This window comes from Acromyrmex echinatior, chromosome 5, assembly GCF_024713525.1.
Source record: "Acromyrmex echinatior isolate Ae372 chromosome 5, ASM2471352v2, whole genome shotgun sequence".
Classification (NCBI taxonomy): domain Eukaryota; kingdom Metazoa; phylum Arthropoda; class Insecta; order Hymenoptera; family Formicidae; genus Acromyrmex; species Acromyrmex echinatior.
This window is the reverse complement of record NC_141856.1, coordinates 10,171,552-10,194,143: the sequence shown is the minus strand read 5'-3', so window position 1 is coordinate 10,194,143 and position 22,592 is coordinate 10,171,552. Positions and strand designations below refer to the sequence as shown.

General features: G+C 31.1%; 3 protein-coding genes and 1 long non-coding RNA gene across 6 annotated transcripts; 3 read left to right on the top strand and 1 right to left on the bottom strand.

Annotated features, from left to right (window-relative positions):
• Positions 1–1,850: 1,850 nt before the first annotated feature.
• Osi24 (Protein) lies at positions 1,851–7,145 on the top strand. The gene is made up of 4 exons (XM_087406187.1): positions 1,851–2,493; positions 3,257–3,430; positions 4,067–4,365; positions 5,166–7,145. Exons 1-4 carry the CDS (start codon positions 1,851–1,853, stop codon positions 5,586–5,588), a joined length of 1,539 nt encoding a protein of 512 aa, XP_087262313.1. The 3' UTR covers positions 5,589–7,145.
• Positions 1,909–5,337, bottom strand: LOC147909796 (uncharacterized). The gene is made up of 3 exons (XR_015545097.1): positions 5,227–5,337; positions 4,940–5,133; positions 1,909–2,034 (listed from the first exon to the last, which is right to left on the bottom strand). It is a non-coding gene; the product is annotated as an uncharacterized LOC147909796 (long non-coding RNA).
• Positions 7,146–7,372: 227 nt separating the features above from the next.
• On the top strand, positions 7,373–10,971 carry Osi2 (DUF1676 domain-containing protein Osi2). Of its 2 annotated transcripts, XM_011068443.2 has the most exons (5): positions 7,373–8,437; positions 8,788–8,939; positions 9,245–9,548; positions 9,773–9,966; positions 10,537–10,971. In XM_011068443.2, exons 2-5 carry the CDS (start codon positions 8,810–8,812, stop codon positions 10,869–10,871), a joined length of 963 nt encoding a protein of 320 aa, XP_011066745.1. In that variant the 5' UTR covers positions 7,373–8,437; positions 8,788–8,809; the 3' UTR covers positions 10,872–10,971. The 2 variants fall into 2 exon arrangements, with proteins under 2 accessions (XP_011066745.1, XP_087262314.1); XM_087406188.1 differs by having other exon boundaries at positions 7,373–8,939.
• Position 10,972: 1 nt separating this feature from the next.
• On the top strand, positions 10,973–21,978 carry LOC105153537 (hypothetical protein). 2 transcript variants are annotated; one of them, XM_011068442.2, is made up of 3 exons: positions 10,973–17,042; positions 17,510–18,020; positions 18,700–21,978. In XM_011068442.2, the coding sequence occupies exons 2-3, from the start codon at positions 17,519–17,521 to the stop codon at positions 19,050–19,052; spliced, it is 855 nt and encodes a 284-aa protein (XP_011066744.1). In that variant the 5' UTR covers positions 10,973–17,042; positions 17,510–17,518; the 3' UTR covers positions 19,053–21,978. The 2 variants fall into 2 exon arrangements, with proteins under 2 accessions (XP_011066744.1, XP_087262317.1); XM_087406191.1 differs by having other exon boundaries at positions 10,973–18,020.
• The last annotated feature ends 614 nt before the right edge of the window (positions 21,979–22,592 follow it).

Genomic DNA, 22,592 nt, shown 5'->3' with positions numbered 1-22,592 from the left:
TCAGGCTCATTGAACTGGCCGATCTGGACATTCGCCGAAATTCCGCCAAGTGAAAGCGTCGTGTGGAATATGTTTTCGATAATTATAGACCCGTGACGAATTCAATTGATTAAATGGGAAAATTTCCCCCTCGGCTAATAGTTACATTAGTCGATTTTGCCAATTCTTCCTTGGAAGAAGGGTAGCTCCTAAACCGAATGGCGGGAACGAACGGACGAATGAACGAACGTGGTGAGCAAGGAAGGCGGAAAGGGGAATGGATAGAAGGACGGACAGACGGATGGCCGGGTAACCCAGATTGGGTCAGTCGAGCCGATCCTACGGAGACCGGCTGCCAGTATAGTATCGGACGTCGTACACGATTCTGACTTTTCTGGCTTGATTATTCAGGCGCGCATAGTCGACCGGTCGTTTTTCAATATTAAAAGAAGTTACTGAAATTGACACCGATCACTTAGTCTAAGTGCGGGCAAGTTGTTGATGTCAGAGATATATTGTGAAAGTGAGTATAAAATCTCATTTACAAGAAGAAATTACTGACTAATAACTTTCTATAAATAGTTATGTGTATTTGATTGGTGAATGAAATTATGTTTAACATGTATATGCGGAAAAATCCATAGACAGAGCATTGTTAATGAGATTGTATTAAAGTCACTTGGTGAAAGAACACTCGTATAACCGTACACTTATATACCAGTTATGAATTCTAACTGCACACGTGCGCATAGTTGGATCTTTAAAGACTCAATTATGACTTAGATTAATGTATACACATGTATATATTCTTTGAGATTTTTCATTTTTACATTTTATTATATCGTATATATGTAAATATACACATAGTTTCTTAATAAAGCAAAAGATTATGAGATAAAAATTTGTTTGATCGAATTAAATTTTTCTTTATTTAATTTTATATATGAACAATTTAATTAAAAAGTATTTAAAAAATATATATCATTTGTTATTCTGAAAATACGTATTAAGAAAAATTGAGATAATACAGAGAGAGTATTATAATTAATATTAACATAATGGTGCAATATTTAAGATTAATAAGAAATAAATTTTCAATAATTAGTTGTTGATTGACTTTGAAAAAAACATAATTAAAATAAAAGCTTTTAAAAATAACGAATAGTTCATGCAGATTTCGATAAATTATAGTTGAGTAACAGAATTGATTTAATTAATCAATCACAAATATTTAATCTTTACGTACAGTTCACCTGCATGAATAAAAGAATCATGATTGTTTTCGGTGACACAACACCGTACGTGCAAGATTGACCTAACATAATCGAATTTTGTTACATTTACAGAGTACTATATTATTATTAGCTTTCTTAATCATTTGAATAACAATATTTTATTAGTACTATTATGTATTTTTTTTTATAATTTAATAATTGTAAAATCAATAAAGTTTTCAAAATGTAACGTAAAAATATCGTAAATCAATAGAATTAGATATCAATAGATAGACAGATATTAATTATTTCCAACTCAATAATTTTATATTCAATTCATTCAATAGATTTACTAGAAAAGCAAAAAAAAAAATACAAAATTATTTTATGTATTTGTGTCTAAGGAAGTTTATTTTTCAGACTTTTAAGTCTTGTACTTATCTGTTTTTTCTTTATCGGTTTCTCAATTATATATTCAGTTTTTTATTTTTGCGCTTATACAGTAACAATTATTATTTTATACATTTGATCTTAAAATTTCTTATTCTTGTGTTTTCACTTATTTATCTTATTTTAGAAAACGAAGCCGCAGGTCGAGATGCAGTTCTCCTGTAATAACTGTAGCTAGCCAATAGACAAGCGCCTGGTGCCTTTTTCATGGATTGGACAATGGCAAAAGGGAGGATAGCCATAATATTCTCGATTGTGTTCCTGGCTATTGCGTGCCACATTCATTCTGTCGTGGGGGTCAAGGTCTACGCGGAGGTTGCGTCCTTGAACGAGACCGCGCGCAACGATGATGATATCGCCGAGGAGAACGAGGTGCCGCTTTCTCAAGAATCTAAAAACAAAATTGACAAACCCTTGCGTGATCATCCGCACAATATGCATGGAAAACCAACGAAATTCGATATCGAAGACGACAAATCGAATTATCAGATTGAACCGACGAGAATAGCTAATGTTACAGCTAATCCAATTGAAATGAATTCATTGACCAGTCGATCTCTATCAAATTCTTATCAAACAGAATGCAAAGGAAAGCTCACGGTTTCTTGCCTACGGAAGGATTTTTTGAACTTTTTAGATCAACTCTCGAGGGTTGATACGTACAACGTAACAGAAACTGTGCAGATTATAAGAAATCCTGAGGTCAACGTTACGTGCAACGGTCGAAAAAAAAATGATACGGATTTAAATCTTTTGGATAAGGTTCATCATTATGCCAGGACACACGTGATGAAGATACAGCTGAATAAGGATCTCAGTCTCGCCAGGAAAGCCAGGACGTTCTTCGGTTGTGAGTTTCTAGACCGCTTGCTACAGATTTTTGTCGCGTGTGTACTAGTGCCGTTACTTTGTCGACGCGAAAGGTGGATTTTCTGAAACTACGATTGTTTATTATATTGTTTGTTATATTGAGCGACATAGTATCTATTTTTATTACCTGTATTATGCGATGCTTACTATAAAGCAATTGCATAATCTCTAATTGGTACGTAGTGAAAGTAATCGAGCAATTTACTGAAGAAAATAACGCAATCTTTTCTATTTCCACCTTTCAACTTGATTTTCAAGATATTTTTATAATGCTTTCATAGAAAAATGCAGTTTTTTTCAAACATTTTGCCTGAAAAATGATTCTCTTTTTAAAAATAAATTATTTAATTTTTTTAACTACCTGATAAGCGACGAATCTAGTACGCTCGTAAGCACGATCTGGCATAAATAAAATTAGGGTGTGAGAGAAAGCTTTAACTTCATGAATTGGCTTTTCGGAGTTAAATCAAGTAACGAGGTTGGGTCCATGCTAATTGGCAAAAATGCAAACTAAACCAGCGATAAAAACGGGTATGAGGAAAAACGAGGCGTGTAACATTGTGTGAGCAGTCAAATTAATTATAATTACGGTGAATATTTTTTTTATTCACACGTGGAGTGTGTTTCAGCAAAATGCGTGGCACGTGGAGTTGGAGAGGGAGAATATGAAAAAAGATGCTGCTTGCAGCATGGCTTTCAGGGCTAACCGCAGGGCTTTAACGAGCTGGTACTTTTGCTTTCAGCCGTGTTTCAGGGAAAGAGTACCTTTTTAACAGGATTCGGGCTTGGTTTTCTAGCATTTGGTCTGAAGAAACTGTTGCTACCCTTGTTCTTCGGCGTACAAATAATTAAGAGTGTGTTACTTGCTCTCTTCCTACCCAGTATCATCGGCAGTATTGGTAATATCGTTGGAAAAGGTACGTATTTTGCGATTAGTAAATCTTATTACAAACATATTGTAAATATTTTAAAATAATTTGTAATGATTGGTATAACTATCAATATATTTTATTTCTTTATCAAAGAATATGCTATGCACACATACATGTAGTAGACGGTAAGTGTCTAATCGATGTTAATCAATATTTGCGTATGACATTATTTAATACTGAAAAATTAATAAGTTTTAGCAATTTAAGTAGCTTTAGTGATTATAACTTTATAATATATAAATTTTTATTTTTCAATCGAGTTTTAATAAATTTTATTTTTTTGTGTGCGCATTGAAAGTTTAGAAAATTGAATCAATTAATATTAGAAATTAAAAAGTAGCATATATATGTACACATAAAATGTAGAAATCAAGTCTTATTGAATGAATAATTTAATAATAATATTAAATGAAAATAAAGAAGTGAAAAATAGCATATACGTATATATAAAATCAAACCTTATTGAGAAAATCAAATCTTATTGAGAAAAAACAGTTTCTCCATAGAATTTCTCTATAGAAAATAATCTTTTGTACTCTTGCAAGAATTCACGTAGTAGCATTAATATTAATTGAGAAAGCTGAACTAAAAGTGTAAATACATGTTACGCATAAATTCCAGGTGTTTCCTCTTTCGCGCAATCTTCGCATGCCGCGCCCGTGGCGGCATCGGAAGAGAATTTCGAGTTTAAAGATAATTCTGATCTTTATAACGATGATTATCTGACGCGACAACCGGTAGGCACGTTACCAGCATCCGCCATGTACGACGAAAGTATGATGCAGACACAGAAAACTCCGGATATTGCGTCCCGCTATGGATTCGTCGATTCGAGAATATCTCACGCAAATGCGCTTTCGGATCGTTACTATACGCGACACGTGGCTGCGCATGGACTTTCTAAACCGCAAGATTTTAAGGTGAGCTTTTTGAATAAGTAATACACGATTTTTAATTGGTTGCGTTCGGCAGAGAAAACTGATCAGTAAGCGCTCAGGGATTCTTTGATTTGATTTGATTCGTACACTTATCCAGCAAAGAACTATCCAGAAAAGTAAGAATTAATCATATGAAATCATTGAAAATCAGTTTTCTTTGCTGAACGCAGCCAATTACTTGCAGATCTCATATATTTTCTTGTCACAAAGTAAATAAATGACTTTCAAGTCACTGCACTACTTTCTTTTTTTTTGGACTCGGATAATGCTATTCCGTACATTTAATAAGGAAGTCTAATTGAAACTACGTAATTGTCAGCGAAACTATTAATTGTCAAGACTGTACTTATTAATATTTAATTAATGGAATTCTCGATTATGTAATAGTAATAATTCTTACCGAATGATTGCAACTGATAGGATCAGGAAATGCATGTTGATTTGTACACGTTGCTGTCACATTGATAGTCGCATTAATAATCGCGCATAATCACGAAAGAATTGTTTGTTAATATTTGACTCAGTAATAAAATGGGTAAGTATGCCATAAGAATACCTTTGTCTTTTTTTTTTATACTGGAACTTTTTCTCATCGTCAATGAACAGAGATGACCGTGCTTTCCACTTTTGATACTATTCGACTATTGACATCGGTCATTGAGATTCACGTCATTGCGACCCACTTCTTTGTTTGCTTCGTTTTAACTCAATCGGCGCCTACCTGCACGCGTAACGGATACCATTATGTAGCTGTAAACACGCATATTGATTATTGGCGGCAGGTCTTTCATGAGATACCAACGAGCTCTTTGCTGTTGACGAACTACGACCCGTTCTACTCACCCCTGCTGTCACGTCTGGACGCCGTTTTCTCTCGCCTCGGACACAACACGGAAGGTTGCAGGGAGTACGCAGTATGCGCGATGTATCGGAGTCCCGCGCGTTATGCGCCATATTCGAACCTGGTCTCTGCTCAGTTGTCTAGGGAGTTGAACGAGCTGAGGAAACCCAGCAGCGACAATCCCGACGTTCTACGTTTCTTCAGATACATGAAATCCGCCAAGGATGGTCAGGATGGCGTCAAGTGTGAAGAGATTTATGCGAATTGTGCGAACGCTCGTGAAGATCAGACCTTAAAGCAAAATCAAGCGATGCTCGCGACATATCAAGATATTAATAAGCTCGTTCAGGCCAGAAAGATCTGAGAACGTTATAATTTATTTTTTGTTGTTGCTATTATTAATTGCAAACGTGATAAGAAAAGAAGACGTCTCTCATATCGCTTCATCGAATACATGAGCTTTAGGAGCAGTGGCTTATAGTTCTGATCGGATGCAATCGCTAAAAAGATTTGGCGTTTGCTCTAATGATTGAACATTCATAGATTTTGCGCGCAAGTAAAGTTTTTAGGTATTCTTAGTGGTGGATTATTACGGTCGCTCATTCGGGACTTCAAGATGCAAAATGCCAATATTTTTTCCTAAAAATTTGATTAACTTTTAGTCAAAATTTAAGACTAAAAACAATATTTAAATATTTTTGAAATTGTTTCAATTTTGGAATAGTGCCTTAGATAAGAGAATCTGAAATTAATTTGCATTTGGGGCTCCTGAAACAATTTTAATTCGCCATTATTTAAATCTTCAACTTCCAAAACTAAACAAGCTCTTGGTGGTACCATACACAATTTCCTAAATTATCGTTTGTAGCAAAAGCGCGATGTCGAGTGTATAAACGTTAGAATATGTAAACCTGTAAAAATCTTAGAACTTTTATTTTTTTTTTCAAGAAATTAAGTTTATAATTAAAACGCATTTTGTAAATGATTAGGATATATTTTTTAAGATTGTTAAAATTATATTGAAGTTATGAATGCATGTTTTTTATAATTGTTTACTATGTTATTTAAACTTAGTTTTAAAATATGTTTCACAACATTTTCTTGCATATACACTACTAAATTCAATGAAAGTGCATTATAGAAACAGGAAACATTTTACATAGAACAAAGCATTCGATTATGCCGACATAATTGTGAGCAAGCCAGTATTATTTTCTAAGTATCTCTTGGAAAATAGAAACTGTGTTGATACAATCAAGAACATCAATTTACACATAATAATATTTCGCTTTAGATTACGAGATGAGTATATGTGATTTAATCTACTTCTCACGTAATAAAGCGATTTTTGTATGAAAATAGAAATGAGATCTGCTTATGATTTTGAATGAAAATATTAGAGAAATTTATTTCTTTGTAAACGATTTTAAAATATTTACGGTCAACAATTATGCTAAAAAATATTCTCATCAAGTTTAATTTGCTCAAAACTCTCGCAAATCTTAAAAAAATTGTAATAAATCAATGGATATTTATAAAATGAATTTACAAATGAATGTTCGGTAAATAATTTAATAACGTTAATAAATAATTATTTGATGAGTTATGCAAAATATGACGTAATTAAGTTAAAATTATTGTATATTTAATTTATATTTATTTATCGAATACTATCGTGTACAAGATTTAATCTCACGCTGGATGATAACTCTGGATATTTATTTATTTATATAATGTGAGGATGAAGATGCTAATTTATATGTAATACGAACGAGAAACATGTTGCTCAGAGCGTATGTGTATTTAGATTAACTCTAATTTTATTCAAAAATTGCGATTATTTCATTAATTATATTTATAAGTTGATGTACAGACTGAGTACGTCAATAAAAGATTATGATGTCATATGAATTTCTCCAAAGTAATACGTCAGCATACGACATAATCAATTATGTAATCAAAATCCTATTTAGAATATAAAGCGATAAAAAAAACGAAAAAAAAAAAGAATTTTTAAAATTAACTTTATAAACATGAATTACAACAATCATGGAACAACATGATAAATCTCTGATTAAACCTCATAACAAACGAAACTCCGTACTAAACACTGCGCACAGAAAAAAATGATGTTATCTCACATATATAGGGAAGTAATAGAAATTAGTTTAGAAATCATATCATGACGATGATAGTGATTCAGGAATCATTATGCAAGAAAAAGAAATATCGGTAATAAAAAAGAATTGTTCCCTAATATGGCGATGACGCACGTTGGGTTGTATAAACCGGAGATGAAAGTACGTTGACTTCCTCTCTCCTATGTCGATGTACCTTCCGTCTCCGTTTCTTGAGTCTAGTTCCGGTTCTTATTCTGGACACTACTTTCACTTTCAATTTTTGTAAATCCTCCTGTTTGCCGTTTCTGGGAACGACTTGCGGATCCTATCCCCTCTCTGCATTCGATGGTACACCCATATAAATACGAAGATAATGCGTGTGTCAAGGCGTCATATAACTTTTGGCTAAAACTGTGTTCAGTACGTTTTTGTCAAACTCGTTAAGGCAATCAGTATTAATTATTTTTTGAAACGTTTGGCATTTTAATTTATATAAATAATTCTTGCTTTATATAAATAATTCTTCCTTTAGTTTTCAATTAATAAGGTAAGTTATAATATAATCTAATGTAAAAAAGTTCAAATCAGTTTTAATTTTTGTCCCTTTTCTAGCAGTTTCTTTCATCAACTAGTTTGAAATTCGTTTTAATCTCATTCTTTTATCAATTTTATTTTTGGTTTATTCATCGTTTGTTTATAAAATCTTGCTCAGTTCATTGCTTCCAAAAGAAAAAATTCACCGTTATTGTTACAATTCGTAATCATGTTATGGAGCAACAATTTATTTTGCAATTTCGCAACTTAACCGAAAGATTTGTGGTTAAAAAGATAACTTTAGCGATATATATACTACTATTTACTTAAGTGGAATGCGCGCGTGATCAGAAATTGGAATCTGCTTGTTGAAACCCGCTTGCTTTCGTCCTTTACTTCTGATTGGTACGCTCATCTAACGGCACTTGGTGAACCAGTGCGTCGACTGCCAACAGTCGATCTCACAGACTTGTAAGTGTTGTTTGAGAATCACCACGAGAACGTTTTTTGACAAGGATGTCGCATAAGGAATATCAAATCACGATAATTTGACAGTTTGGTGAGATATCTGATTGTATTTTAACTTTTTGTCTTCTTTAAAAATCAATAACATGTTACTATATTTCCAGTTGTTACCATATTTCGTGTTCAATAGTCATATAATTGTTTATTTTACGCGTATATATTTAAAATATATGTGTGTATATAAAATATTTTAACATTGATGTTGTTATTGCAAAATAAAAGTGTTGTTACAAAACAAAACAAATTTATAATGATGAAATTTGCGCTAGTTTATACATCGTTTAAAACAGCAGGAAATGTTAATTATATCGATATGTGTGATGTGTATTTCTTCTAATATAGAAATATTTTATTAGAAATATTCATGATGAGACGTGATTGCAGGTGGTGTAAAGAAAAGAGTAGAATGCAACTGCAGCGGTTGTTGATAATTCTAGGAGTTCTTTTGGTATTGTCCTTGCTGGCGTGTTCTCAGTCTACCGGAAAAATTACTTTTCAGGATAGCGAACATGAAGCAGATAAGCAAGATAAGCAAGGTATTTTAGAAATTATTTCTATTAAAAGACATGAATATGTCTTATACAATTGTGCCAAGTGTGACAATCGCAAAACAGACCGAGATTTATAAATAAATGTTTGTTAATAACTTTTAACAATACTTTTAATTATATATGTTTAATTCATTGCGCAATACAACTTCACTATCTAATTTTTTCGTGTTATATAATTTAAAATTAAAAAAAATATACTACATTTTTGACAATATACAATTGACGAAAATTTAAATTATTTTAATTTATTTTAATAAAAATCAAAATTATATATAAATTTATAATTTCAGAGAATCTTAAAGAAATTACATCGCAACAGAGAGGATTTAATCCTGTTCAACACGTAGAAGATTTATTCAATTATATTGGTTTTGGAACTGGACGAAATGTAGATCCGTATTTGGCAAAGGTCAATGAACGTTGCTTAACTGGTGATTTAGCTGAATGTTTCAAGTCACGAGCGTTAACATACTTTTCGGATTTTTTCGATCATGCTGAATATTCCTTAAATGATAACGTTCAAATTAAGCGAATGTCTGATCAAGTTGTAAGAGAAGTACATCGTCAGCCGTATGAATATTCTAACGAACCTAGGTATGTTATCTATATCTTTATCAGTATGAAAGTACATACATATATTGTAATTGTATATAATTGTATATATAGACATTTCTTTTTACATATAATGATTTTTACGTGCGCCTAAGATACGTAAATAATTTTTCTAAATATATTGATAATATGTCGAGAGAATATATTGCTCGAATTATTAAATAAATACTGCGATTTCTAAATTAAAAGTAAAATATGTTGATTAGATCCGATGAAACAGAATGGGATCAAATGATCAATTTTATGAAAAGAAAGTTGGAAAAGTTTGTTAAAACAATGTCTTTCGAATTGACTATTCCTGAAGAAGAGACTGATCTCAATGATGTATATAAACCAAGATTTTTGAATGAAATTGCTGATGAAATTGATACACTTGAGGATAAAAAGGATACACTATTCTGTAAGTATTTATTTGAAATTATTACACAAAAAAATTTTCTTAAATATTTGTAATGATAAAGGTATTTGAGAAAATATTTGAAAAATTCAAAAGCATAATACATATGCATTTTGCTTGCAAATCCATTGTTAAGTCTGGGGAATCTAAATCATTTATTAGAAAGTCTATCAGAAAGAAAATTATTATTTTCTTTATTTTATTGTAGCAATTATTAATTCTTAATTTATAATCACATTTATGTATAATAAGTATGCAATAATAGAATGCCATTGTGCATCATAGTCAATTAATTCCTCGGTTTATTATGCAAAGTTAATAAAGATAATATTTTTATTTAATATTTTTATTTATTTGCAAAGTTAGTTCTTTCTGTCAAATAAATTATTTAAATTACTAAAATATAAAACAATTAACTAATAATAAATTAACTTAATTTAAAACTTAACTATTATGTTTATTAAATGTTGTTTAACTGCTAAAGCTATTTAAAAACATAAAAGCAAGATTAGGTTATTTAAGTTATTTTAATTAATTAAATACTTATTAAAACAAATTTTGAATTTGTTTTAGCTCGTCATCAACTCAGAAAATTTCTTATACCCTTTTTACTTGTTGTAAAGCTCTTCAAAATGAAACTTCTATTATTACTACCTTTGATTTTGGGATTGGCTTCGTTCAAGAAGTTCCTTGGATTTTTGGCGATCGTCATACCTGGTCTAATAGGTTTCTTTAAGCTTTATAAACCGTATCCAAGTTATTATCCCCCAGTATACACTAAAAACGGAGTTGCTCAACCTCATTATGAATCACATCCGAATTTTGATTATCATGGAGATCATTATGGAAATATAGATTCCTATGGTCATGATTTGGCATATCGAGGATATCAGCATTATAAATCCTAATCTTTATTGATTTATTTATTACATTATTTCTAAAAAAGAAACAGATTATAATCAAATAGTTAAAAATAAACTTTTAACTATGAAGATTATTTATGTACAAAATATTAGGTGTTGGAATTAATTCGTAGCGTTTTTTAATGAAAGAATGTTATTTATTTCACATGAGCATTAAAAAATACATTAATGAAAGTACTTCCCATCACTTGTAAAACGCTACGAATTAATTCCAACACCTAATATTTATTTTGATTAAAAAATATGAAATTTAAATTATATTATTATAAAGCATATTTTTTATTTAGTTATTCATATTCAACACACATATCAACACACTAAATTTTGCATATGTATATTAAACAATAATTTAAATATCTTGTATATATACATATAATTGAAGCATGCATGTGTAAGAGAGATATCATACGTTTTCTTTTTCAATAAAAGTACTGAAATATAAGCTTGTTATTTTAATTTTATTATGTCAATTTTTATATTTATCGGAACGTAAAAAATCAAGCATGTTTTTTAATTTATGTATACATTATTATGTGTATGTATTTAAGTTAATTATATATATAACAATCCGTTTTTTATTAATTTGTCTTAATTTGTACATAATTAAAATTTCATGTCAATATTATTAAATATAATACATGTATATAAAAAGATAAATGTATATTAAAAGATATTCTATTTATATTTAAAATGCGTCGAAAATGCTTAAATCTTTTTATACACGTACACATATGCGTAATGGTATACAACTAACTTTCTTATTGTCTTAGTTTCTACCTATTATTCCTGCGCTACTTTTATATATACTTTTATAGTATACGTTCGCAATTTCGAGAATCGATGCATGCATAGTATCGCGTGATATGATTAATTTGTTTGTAAAAATTATAAGAATTATCGCAATTGGGTTAATAATTATGATATAAAATTAAGCAAAGGAGAACACGCTTAATTGTTTTCTGATCTGCTATTAAAATGAAAATAACGCATCTTTATAAGCTTTCTATAGTCTCCTCTAAGTGAAAACCAATTTAAGAATTTATTATTAAAAGGATAAGGTAAAACTTCAACAGTCTGTGTATTATAATATATAGATGTATAAATTAATACTTTTAAAATTAAGTAGATAATTTAATATATTTAAAATAAAGTGAATAAATTACAGCATTTATTTATACATTTATACTTTCTTGGATTTTAATTTATTTAAAATTTAACTTAATATTAAACAACTTTTTAAATATTATTTTAACAGCCTTATTAAAAAAGAGTTCTAGAAATTATTTAAAACAGGAAAAACTATAATTTTTGATGAGAAATAAATCTTTCGAAGAAAGATTCACTGTAACCAATAGCGTTTATGATTCTTTCATGAATCAATTTCACATATATCAGTAAGCTGATTACTTAAGCATTAATATATTTCATATTCGTTTTCACTATGACGCTTAAATTAAATTTTATTTCTTTACATTGTATTAATAACATAAACAAATTTAAGTTAGATTTTTATATCCGTAAAAAATGTATATGCTTAAAAAATAAGATATTTTTTATTTAATTTTTTGAACATATGTGCGCGTAAGAGAAATTTTGTACAAAAACTTATTGTTTGTAAATATAAAATTTTATAGAAAAGGTGTAAATAGATATAAGTATTGTAAAATTTATATTAAATTTCATAAGATAGAAAAAATGGAAAATTGTATTCAAATTATTAATTTAACTGTAATATAAAGACTTATGGTTTTAATTAATAGTTAATTAATATGGTTTTTTTTATCCGATCAAAAGATATCATTATACCTAAAAATACCAGTTTGATGGTAGAATTATTCGCAGATAACTATGTCGAAATGTCTCTTTATAATTGCATGAAAATACTGCGTGCGGTTTTACACCGGTTCTCTCTCAGGTGCACAACGAGGAACTATCTTGTACTTACATAAACCGGTTCGATATGATTCTCACTCGCGATCCAGAGAATCGGATAGAACAGACCCGCTGACCAAGTGGCCCCGTTTGCCGAGATGACCGGAAGCTGCCGATCATCCCGCGATCTATGGAAAACAATTCGATAGAAATGTCAGTTTTAACCCTTCAGAATTGAGGGATGTTAAATTATTTTTCAAAACAATCACGGATCCAAAGAAGAAATGAAAATATATACACTACAATTACAGAAAATAATGATAGTAAAAACTAAAAAGATAACAAAAATGTCACATTAAATTACATTACATCCCCTTTTTAGATAATAAAATATTGATGTAAATAATAATGATTAAATTGAAGTAATCTGATGTATTTGTAGTATTTTTTATATCGATTAATTTGTTGATAAAAAAGATATTAATATAAAATAAAAAGAATATTACGTATATAGATAAGAATGTTTTTTTTATGATTATGTTATGAAAAAAATTTCCGAATACAATACAAGTATTTGATGGCAATAATTTGTATCTGACAGAGAAGATAATTAATCTTTTTTGTTTGGCGATTACGGAAGTGAAAGAAGATTATTAAAATATAAGCTACGGCATTACAATGCAGTTATTTGATCGTCGTGTTGCAAAGAAAACACAGTAGTACGTGCGAACTAGTACATTTATAATAACATAAATTTTCCTAGATACTCAAGCATATCTATGTCGAATTACACCAAGGACATTGATGCTCACATGTATTGTAAATGCAGTGCAGCGAAAGCGATGCTCACATATGCGTATGTAAAATGGGCCATCTGACTTTTCGGGTATTTTCTATTAAATTACCGGAAATTTCCTTGTAAGGAATAGCTTGAAAACTTTCTTCTATATACTTTCTGCATTTCTATCGGCGATTTCATTTCCTACATTACTCGCTTCAACTCTAAGTAACAATATATGACTGTACAGTTACACGCACTAAATAATAATTGCCAATGTATATATCTTACGAATAGATCTAATCATTAACGTTATGATTCTTCAGTTTAAATCATACTTTCATATCTTTTCGCATTATCGTACGATGATTCCAAATTATCGCATGTTAATTAGTACGGAATCTAGACAGTTACTCAGAGATATTTACTCAAAACTTTATGTTTCATCGAGTATCTATCTTGCGATTTGCAGTTAATGTATATTTTATAAAATTTGTATACATTAGATTTATAAACTTTAATAAAAGTAAATAAGAAAGAAATTTGTAATAGTAATCATTTAATGGTTCAAAATAATGATGAAATAATATTGTCTCATAATATAAAATGCAATTATATGTTTGCACGTTAATATCACTCTACTTATTGTTAGTTTTGAATAATAAAAATGTACATTCCGGATCCTGACAAAATGTTCGTCCGGAATTCGACGTAACGGTGCACGGAGCACCGAAACGCTCGTTTGCGAGTGCCTTAGGTCTCACGATGGATGCCAGTTGCGTGGGGAAAGATCGGTTAACGTGTATATGGACGAGCTTTCGCGTCTAGGTCGCGACGTTAACCTCTGTACCGCGAAAGTCGCTTTTACAAGAAAACGGGCTGAATTCAAGAACGAGAGAGGCGGATATGGTTTTCCTCGATATTCTCTACGCCTCATTATCCATCCAGTTAACAGTATTCGATTTATTTAACAGATATTTCAGATTATAATATTGTATATGGTCTTAAACACCATTTCACCCAGCGCGTTTTACTGAATGATTATATTACATCTTCATTTCGTATTTGCATAAATATACATAATATATATGTTGTAACGAGATTGTGAAGATTATTCTAGTATTTAATGTCACATATGTAATGTTTAACATGATTATTTTAAAATTAGCACATCTGGTAGTAAAATATAATATATATTCGCATCACTGATTTTGTTTGTCATAATTATTACGGCCAGTATTTATTGCAATAAAAAATGTTAAAAAAAAAAAGAAAATCTACAGATTTCTTTGATGTTAAATAGTTATATAAAATTATCTCATTACGAAGTCGATATTGATATGTTATCTTTTCATAGATTGTATATCTTCTATTATCATCTCGTGAAAAATGTATTTTGTCAGTCAAGTTTAGTGAGAAATTGTTTTCAATATAACAGTTCACTGTTATGTGTGTGTGTTTGTGTGTGAGATCTCATCATTTAATTAAACCACATCATGTACATGATTAATTATTAAGATAATGAAATTTGATACCAAGCTCGCATAACTCTTGGCAGTCGTGTGAAACGTGCCTCGCAATGCTTAGTTTAGTTTGTAGATTATATAGTTACTTTCTAGAATAATTTCTTAGCTCTATATACTTTGTCTGTTGTGGATCAGTTGTGTAACGGGTATTACAAGTCCGATAAAATATTAATGATCTTTGCTCATTGGAAAATGTGACTGAATGATGCCTAAATAGCACTCAACTTATCAACGTATCCGTCACATGTGACATGCAATGCGATAAATGTGCAATTGACGATACCTTCGCTGCTCGTCTCTTTACCTCTCTTTACTTTCCTCGGAATTGTTGTAACGCAACGCTGCTTTCTACTCGTTTGCACTTTGATTTCGTTTTGCAATCGAAATGACGTAGACAGATTTACGAGTGAGTTAATGAATGACGAGTGAGCACATCCGATAGTACTTACTCCTCAATAAGAATCTTATTTAAGAATATCGGGAACAACGGAAGCAATAAAATTAATCGAATCCGAGAATTACCTGATTGTTCGTCAGACAATACTTAGGTATACGTAAGTGCATGTGTGTAACATTTGATTAGATATAACGTTGCCTGCACGCGCATTACCATTGCGAACGTACCGATACGTGTTAGAGTTTCTCCTCAATACCCTGAATCCTTGTCATTCTGGAACAAACGTATATCCGGTGCATCTGCATACCGCCGCGCCGCTGAAGTATGTTAATCTGCCATATGCAATTGTTACGGTCAACTTTTTATAATTTTCGGAAAATTAATTAAATTATCTCGTAAAGAGAATTAATTCAAAAGATTCCATGGATATTAAATCCCTGTCGGATTACTCTGCTCCAGTAATTTCCTCGAACCGTACTTATTTATCCCAGCTTTCCTAGCATCTTGGCTTTCTTTCCTCATGGTTAAGTCTCTCTACCCTAAAAGTCTATGAGTGCGTAGAGAAGGTTCGTGAAAAGACGCGGCTAGAGCTGCGATTAACGTGCCGTACAAGTCGCACGATCATATAAGGTAGATGCTTACGCATTTGCGAGTCGGGGATGGATGGCATGCGTGCTCTACATCCGTGACACGGTTCTCGCGGGCGGGCAGGTTGGGTAATGGTCCATCAGAACTACAGGGGAGCTCGCATGTTTCCATGCGGCTGTTTATGAATCGCGCGCCGTACATGAACCGTACACACAAGAATACGCCGCTTCATCTACACACAAGAATATACGCGAGCGATGAGCCGCTACTCGTTCGCGAGTTTACGACGCCAGTTTACACGATGCACCATGCATCGTTGGGAACCAGTTTGCGCGTATGCAGGAGGATGCAGGAGGATGACGACGACGATGCCGTTCTCTTCCTTCCAAGAAAAAAAAAAAAAAAAAAAAATACGCTAGCGTCGCTCTCTTTTGCGCGTCGTTAGGCGTCGTGTATATGCATTGCGGGTAAAACCAGTTTGCGGGTAAAGGATGGCGATAAACTTTAGCTTCGGTATCGGGTTGATCTTCTCTTACGCGCTTGCGAGATAATCATGAAGCGATTCATCCCACTACCAAGAACTATCCGAGTCTACCGTAGCAAGCCCATTGCAGCCACTCTCAAAGCCATGTTAAAGGCAAAAGTGGGCACCACTACCATTCGTCCATAGCCATCGCCACCCGCCATCGTCCGCACCAACATCGTTTCACAGAGGCCCCCTATATAGTTCCTGCGGGAAGTGGTGGGTCAGCTTGCGACGACATTGTGCACAGCTTGGTATCTATCTACTAAGGCGGAGATCTACGTATATAAACTCGTCGGGGCGAGACGCGAGTCAGAAGTCTCGTGCTACTCCTTGATCTACGTATCGGGATTGGGAAGAGAAAGATTCTTCTCAATACGGGATTAACCAGCTGATCGGATTGAGAGAAGAGTCGCCGCTCTTTGCCTTCTTTATTCTTTTTTTATAGTTTTTAAAGCTTCGATTCTAATAGGTGGGTTAATTTATCATTCCGTTACTCGTGGATCACTGTATGCATGTTATACATCGTTTGGAGGCACATGCTTGAAAGTTATATCTTATCTTGCATATAATTAGCATTTTATCATACGTTAAGCATTCGAATTTGTTTTTACTATTCTGTTTCTGTGTGTGTGTGTGTGTATGTGTGTGCGTGAATCGAGTTTTATCTTATAAAATTTATTTTGTTATATATACAGACATTAAATCACTTTTCGGTTTTTATTTGGATTTTGATCGGTCGAGATAAGATTTTTATCTATTTTATTTTTTATATTTTATCTATTTTAGATTTTTAATTTTAAATTAGTTTAAAAATAGTTTGTATTTTTTTTATTGTTAGTTTTTATTGTTAGTTTTTATTGTTTTGTTTTTTATTGTAGTCAATATTTTTCTGTGTCTATCTTGGAATTATTAATATATCGTGAAATATTTTAACAGAAAAGCATCATGAAGACGAACTTCATATTGATTTTGTTTGGTCTTGGAGTATGTTTGGCCAATCCTGTGGAGAAAAAGGAAAAGATAAGCGTCATCGAGCAGCAGTCTGTGATGCTAACAGATCGAGCTAAATACGAGGAGGAACTTCTTCGTAAACTCAACTCAAAATGCTCCCAGAATGATATCAGCAGTTGTGTGATGTTGAAGTTGGTGACGTACATGAACAAGTTGCTGAAGAAGGCTTCGATCGAGCTCACGGACGATATCGAGATCAGGAAGACGAGTCAGACGTCGGAAGATGTAATCACGTTCGAGGCCGGTAGAAGCAAGGACGATGAGATTCAAGTCCTTGATCTTGTCGCGAATAAAGTTTACACCTTCATTAAATCGAGAAGTATTAAATGGAGAATTCTACCTGAAGATGATATTGTGGTATCCGCATCGGAAGATGAGACCGGTTCGTTAAACTTAGGTCTGTCTATTGAACGCGCCGACAGGCCCGTTCAAGAAGGTAATTATAATTTTTACAATAATAGCTCTCCTAAAGAAGTAAAAAAAAACAAAAAATATTTTTAATAGGATTGTGTAATTTAATTAAGTAGTAAGTGTTAGATATTTAATAACTTGCAATAAACTTGCAATAAACGCATCTATAAATATTGATTTGCTTTATTAAATTCAATTATGCGCCATGCTTTTATAGATTTTGAAGATTCAACAAAAGTAAATTCGATAATTGAGCTCTAAGATAGGATTCATGTAAAATACGATTATCTATTGGTCATTTTTAATTTATAAAAATTTTATTTAACTTTAATTAACTTTAATTATTCAAAATTTAAATATATTAACATTTTTGTTATTATAATATTATGTCAGTATTTAATAAAATAATATTCTGATAAATAATATGATCTTTAACAAAATTATCATTAAATATAAGTGACGTTTCAGTTTTACTCTGGTTTCAATTTTCACTGTTTTCACACGAGTAAAGTTGTGTCACCGAATGCGTAAACAAATAGCTTTCACCTTTACTTTGTTCATCTGCTCATTCATCTGCTTATCACCGAACTTTATTGCTTTCTCCATGGAAAGTATAATTATGTACCTGCAAAGTAGTTTCTTCGTCTTTTGCTTGACTAATTCGCCGAAAGTGACAATAGCGTAATTTGTTCCATCTTTTGTAGGTCGTGGAAAGAAGAACAATATGGGTCCATTGATCGCTGCGGCCGTCTTGAAGATTGGTCTCATCGGCGGTTTAGCGTTCAAGGCTCTTGCTCTCCTAGTCGGCAAAGCTCTCCTTTTGTCGAAGATCGCGCTCCTATTGGCTAGTATCATAGGCCTAAAGAAACTTTTCTCGCAAGGGAAACATGTAACTTATGAAGTGGTAGCGCATCCACATCACGGCTCGAGCCATTCATTCGATCATGGTCATGGCGATAGTTACTCCAGTGGGTGGGCGAGAAGTTTCCACGAACAAACGTTGATTCCTGGACAACCAGATGCTCATGAGCTGGCTTATGCGGCGCATGTAAAGTGATTCCTATCATTGAAAGCAGGATCCAAAAATCGTTGAGATCGTCGTTTGAAATGAGAAGAGCGATGTCCTTGGATCCGTACTAAACTTATTCTTAAATCACCGTCTAGATCTATTTCATTTAGAATATTTATTTCCATCCATAATTACTCATTTTACTTTGCTCTTTTTTTCATTTTTCTTATCATCAACATCGTGATTCTCTTTATTTATTTTCATTGATAACTCTCTTTCTCTCTTTCTTTAATACCTGTTATTATACTTAAATTTCCGAATGACACGACGCATGAATACGTCAATGACATACAGCGACGCACGTGTTTATGACAATGGTGACATTACGATTGACGGATACGTGGGCAGGAAACTCTTGGATGCGTATGTATGGAGGATACGCATCATAAGAATCTTACCTACCTACTTTCGCGATTGTATTTGTGAATATAATTGCAGATACTACGAGACTCTCGTCATTAGGACATAAAATTATGCACGAGCGTTATATTCTTCTCGCTTCTCACATTATAGTATTTAGATCTGTGATATCTTGAGAGCTTAGAATTATGTTCACGGTGTGCATTAAACGTTAAATGTAATTATTCTACTTTCAGTTTGTATTCTTGTCGTTATTTATATTTGGCGCGAGACGTAGTCATTTTATATTGAATAGAAGTTTTATTCTAGATAAATCATTTAATGTTAGAGGTTATACTGTGTGACTATATTCTTGCGGTTAAATGAACATAAAAGAATATTGTTTTTTATCTTTTATTATTTTTAGTTTTTATTTCATATTTATATTTATAAGTAATATTTATTTACATTTAACATAAAGAATTTTATTTATCAAAGCTAATCATTTTAACTTAAATGTTATTTAAAATTAGGACGAAAGATGTTATGAAATAAGATCAAAATTAAGACATGTGAGTGATACGATACCAAAAATTCTCTAAGCTCTTTTTATTGGCTTTTTAAAGAAATTTCTATGTAATTTTAATGTGATGAATCGTTAAGAGAAAAGTATATAAAGTTCTCTGTACGCTTGTAAATAATTAGTAAATGATAAAACAATTATAACAATTATACACATGCTAATTAATTTGACGATTATTTCGTGTTGTAAATTAAAATGCGTTATCTTTAATAGAGAGTCTTGTAGTGATTTATTTGACGCAACAGACAGACAAGTTTATATAGATACTTGTTTAACAGAAAAATAAAGCCAAAATGATAAAAAATCAACGCGTAAAGCAAAAATGACGAAAAATAATGACAGCCACATAAAGTGTATGCATATTTTATTTATATTAATATTAATATTCTAACTTAATATATGTTTATAAATTTATAAATTTATAAATTTATGATTGTCTGATTAATAAGACTGCGAAATGTATAATAATACCTTTTATATTATTTTTTATATAAAAAGATAAATTATTTATTATTTTTATACAACTTTCATTTATCTACCATTTATAATTATAAAAATATTACAAGCAAATTTTATTTTTATACTTCTAACTATATGTATATATTCTTTATATATTATTTTTGTTTATACACATGTTTAAGTTAAAAAAGATGACAATATACTTCAATAAATAAAAAATAAAATAAAATAAAATAAAATCAAAATCTAATTCAAAAGATATCAAATTAATAAAATTTTTTATTAGAGCACCCCTGATTCACATACATATCGTGTATATTTAATTCAGCATATACTTATTTTGTATTTTTCACAACAAAACTTGGTCATAATTGTTCAATTATAAAACGTAGAAAAAATAATAGTAAATGATAGAATCCTGTTGCAATCTTTTAATGCGATACTCATCTTTTTTTTGAATTGTTGAGAGATTTAATATTTACGTTTACAGTTGTCCTGCTTTTTTCATAGTGATGTGTGACTGTCTTAAAAAAAAACTTTCAAGTAAATTGATACGCTCGACTACGTTAAACATAAATCCCTGAGAACGATCTGTGCAACAAATATTTTAGTCACGATCGTTAGTCGTGGTCTATTTAATACAACTTGTAGACCGGATAGAGTATCGCGTAAATGCGAGAATAAAAGTCATCGCGATTTTACGTCCAAGCGATTCATTTCGTTAGTTTGGCTACTTAACAATGTTGCTAGTGCGACAGAAATTTGATATATAATAATTAAAACATCTGATATTATTAAATGATAAATTATGAAAGTATTAAAATTGCCTAAGGTCGATACAATTTTTTTTGCTGGTAAACGATTTATTTTCTATAGGTTTTTCAAAGAAATTGTATTCAAATTTATTTTATTTAATTTAACAATAGATTTAACGTAAATTATCACATAAGAATTTATCTTATTTTATCTTTATCTTTATCTTTATCTTTATCTTTAATATTTATTGCAATGTACAATAGCAGAATTATATGTAAAGTACGAAATTTTTCTTAGCCTTAAAAGACATACTGAAGATAGTAACCCTGTTGGTTTTAACCAGCTATAATTTATATTCTATATGATTTACTATACAATTGTATCTTTTGAATCAACATAATAAAAAACTCTAAAAAATAAGAAATAAAATATTTCACAGAAAAAAGTCTTACATTAACAGACAAATCAAGTCAGAGAAAAGAGTTGTTAAATAAAATATTAATAAGAAAATAAAATACATGTTTAAATGTAAATTTATGCCAAATAGATTCAAACAAATCAGCAGGTTAAATTAAATGTCAAATACAATTTGACATTTCCCGATTTGTGATTTTTAGCGGGATTTTAGCGCATGTGATTATTTTAATTAGTTTTTACATATGCATTTGATAGAAATATATTGTAAAATCTCGTAATATGTTGCATATTAAAAAATTGCAAAATCTTTCTTTTGCAACTGATAATATATGCATCATATAATAATACAATTCTTTAATTTTTATACACTTTCCATATAATTTATCTTTCAATTTACGTATACTATATGCATATCTATAGAATGCACTTATATAATATTTATCTAAATGAGAACAAAGAATTTATGTGTTAAAAGAAGAATTAGGCACGTCTATTAAATAAAAAAAAAAAATTGTCTGGACCACGTGATATGCCAGACATTTCTCATTTAAATAAGTTGACCTCTATCTGACAATGTTTCCGCTTTCTCCATTCTGATCGATTTTGAAGGATTCGAAGGATATTCGCGAGATAAGACAGACGCAATGTGGCAGAAAGAGAGTACCGTTCATCTCGTACCATTCAAGAAATCGACTTTCGATTTCCAACGTACGGGGGCATCGCGGACTTGACCCAATTTCTTTATCCTTTTTTCTTTCTCCTTTTCTTTTTTGAAAACCGTTCTCACGCGTGGTGGAGAAAGAAACTGAAGTCTCTGGTGTGTCCGAAACCTCGATCGTATACGGATATCGTTGACATACCGATGTTCGTTGATAAATATATATTTTTTTATCTTAACTCAATTACTGTTATTACAAACTGTTACTATCTGATATTTGTTGGCGGTGCCTGCATTCTTCTTCTTACCTGCATAA

Bases quoted from the DNA above. Each gene is read 5' to 3' on its own strand.
- Osi24 (XM_087406187.1), top strand. From the start codon at position 1,851: ATGGATTGGACAATGGCAAAAGGGAGGATAGCCATAATATTCTCGATT. The intron at 2,494-3,256 runs GTGAGTTTCTAG...TTTTGCTTTCAG, and splicing joins AGCCAGGACGTTCTTCGGTT to CCGTGTTTCAGGGAAAGAGT. The intron at 3,431-4,066 runs GTACGTATTTTG...CATAAATTCCAG, and splicing joins TGGTAATATCGTTGGAAAAG to GTGTTTCCTCTTTCGCGCAA.
- LOC105153537 (XM_011068442.2), top strand. From the start codon at position 17,519: ATGAAGACGAACTTCATATTGATTTTGTTTGGTCTTGGAGTATGTTTG. The intron at 18,021-18,699 runs GTAATTATAATT...CATCTTTTGTAG, and splicing joins CGACAGGCCCGTTCAAGAAG to GTCGTGGAAAGAAGAACAAT.
- Osi2 (XM_087406188.1), top strand. From the start codon at position 8,768: ATGATGAGACGTGATTGCAGGTGGTGTAAAGAAAAGAGTAGAATGCAA. The intron at 8,940-9,244 runs GTATTTTAGAAA...TTATAATTTCAG, and splicing joins AGATAAGCAAGATAAGCAAG to AGAATCTTAAAGAAATTACA. The intron at 9,967-10,536 runs GTAAGTATTTAT...AATTTGTTTTAG, and splicing joins TAAAAAGGATACACTATTCT to CTCGTCATCAACTCAGAAAA.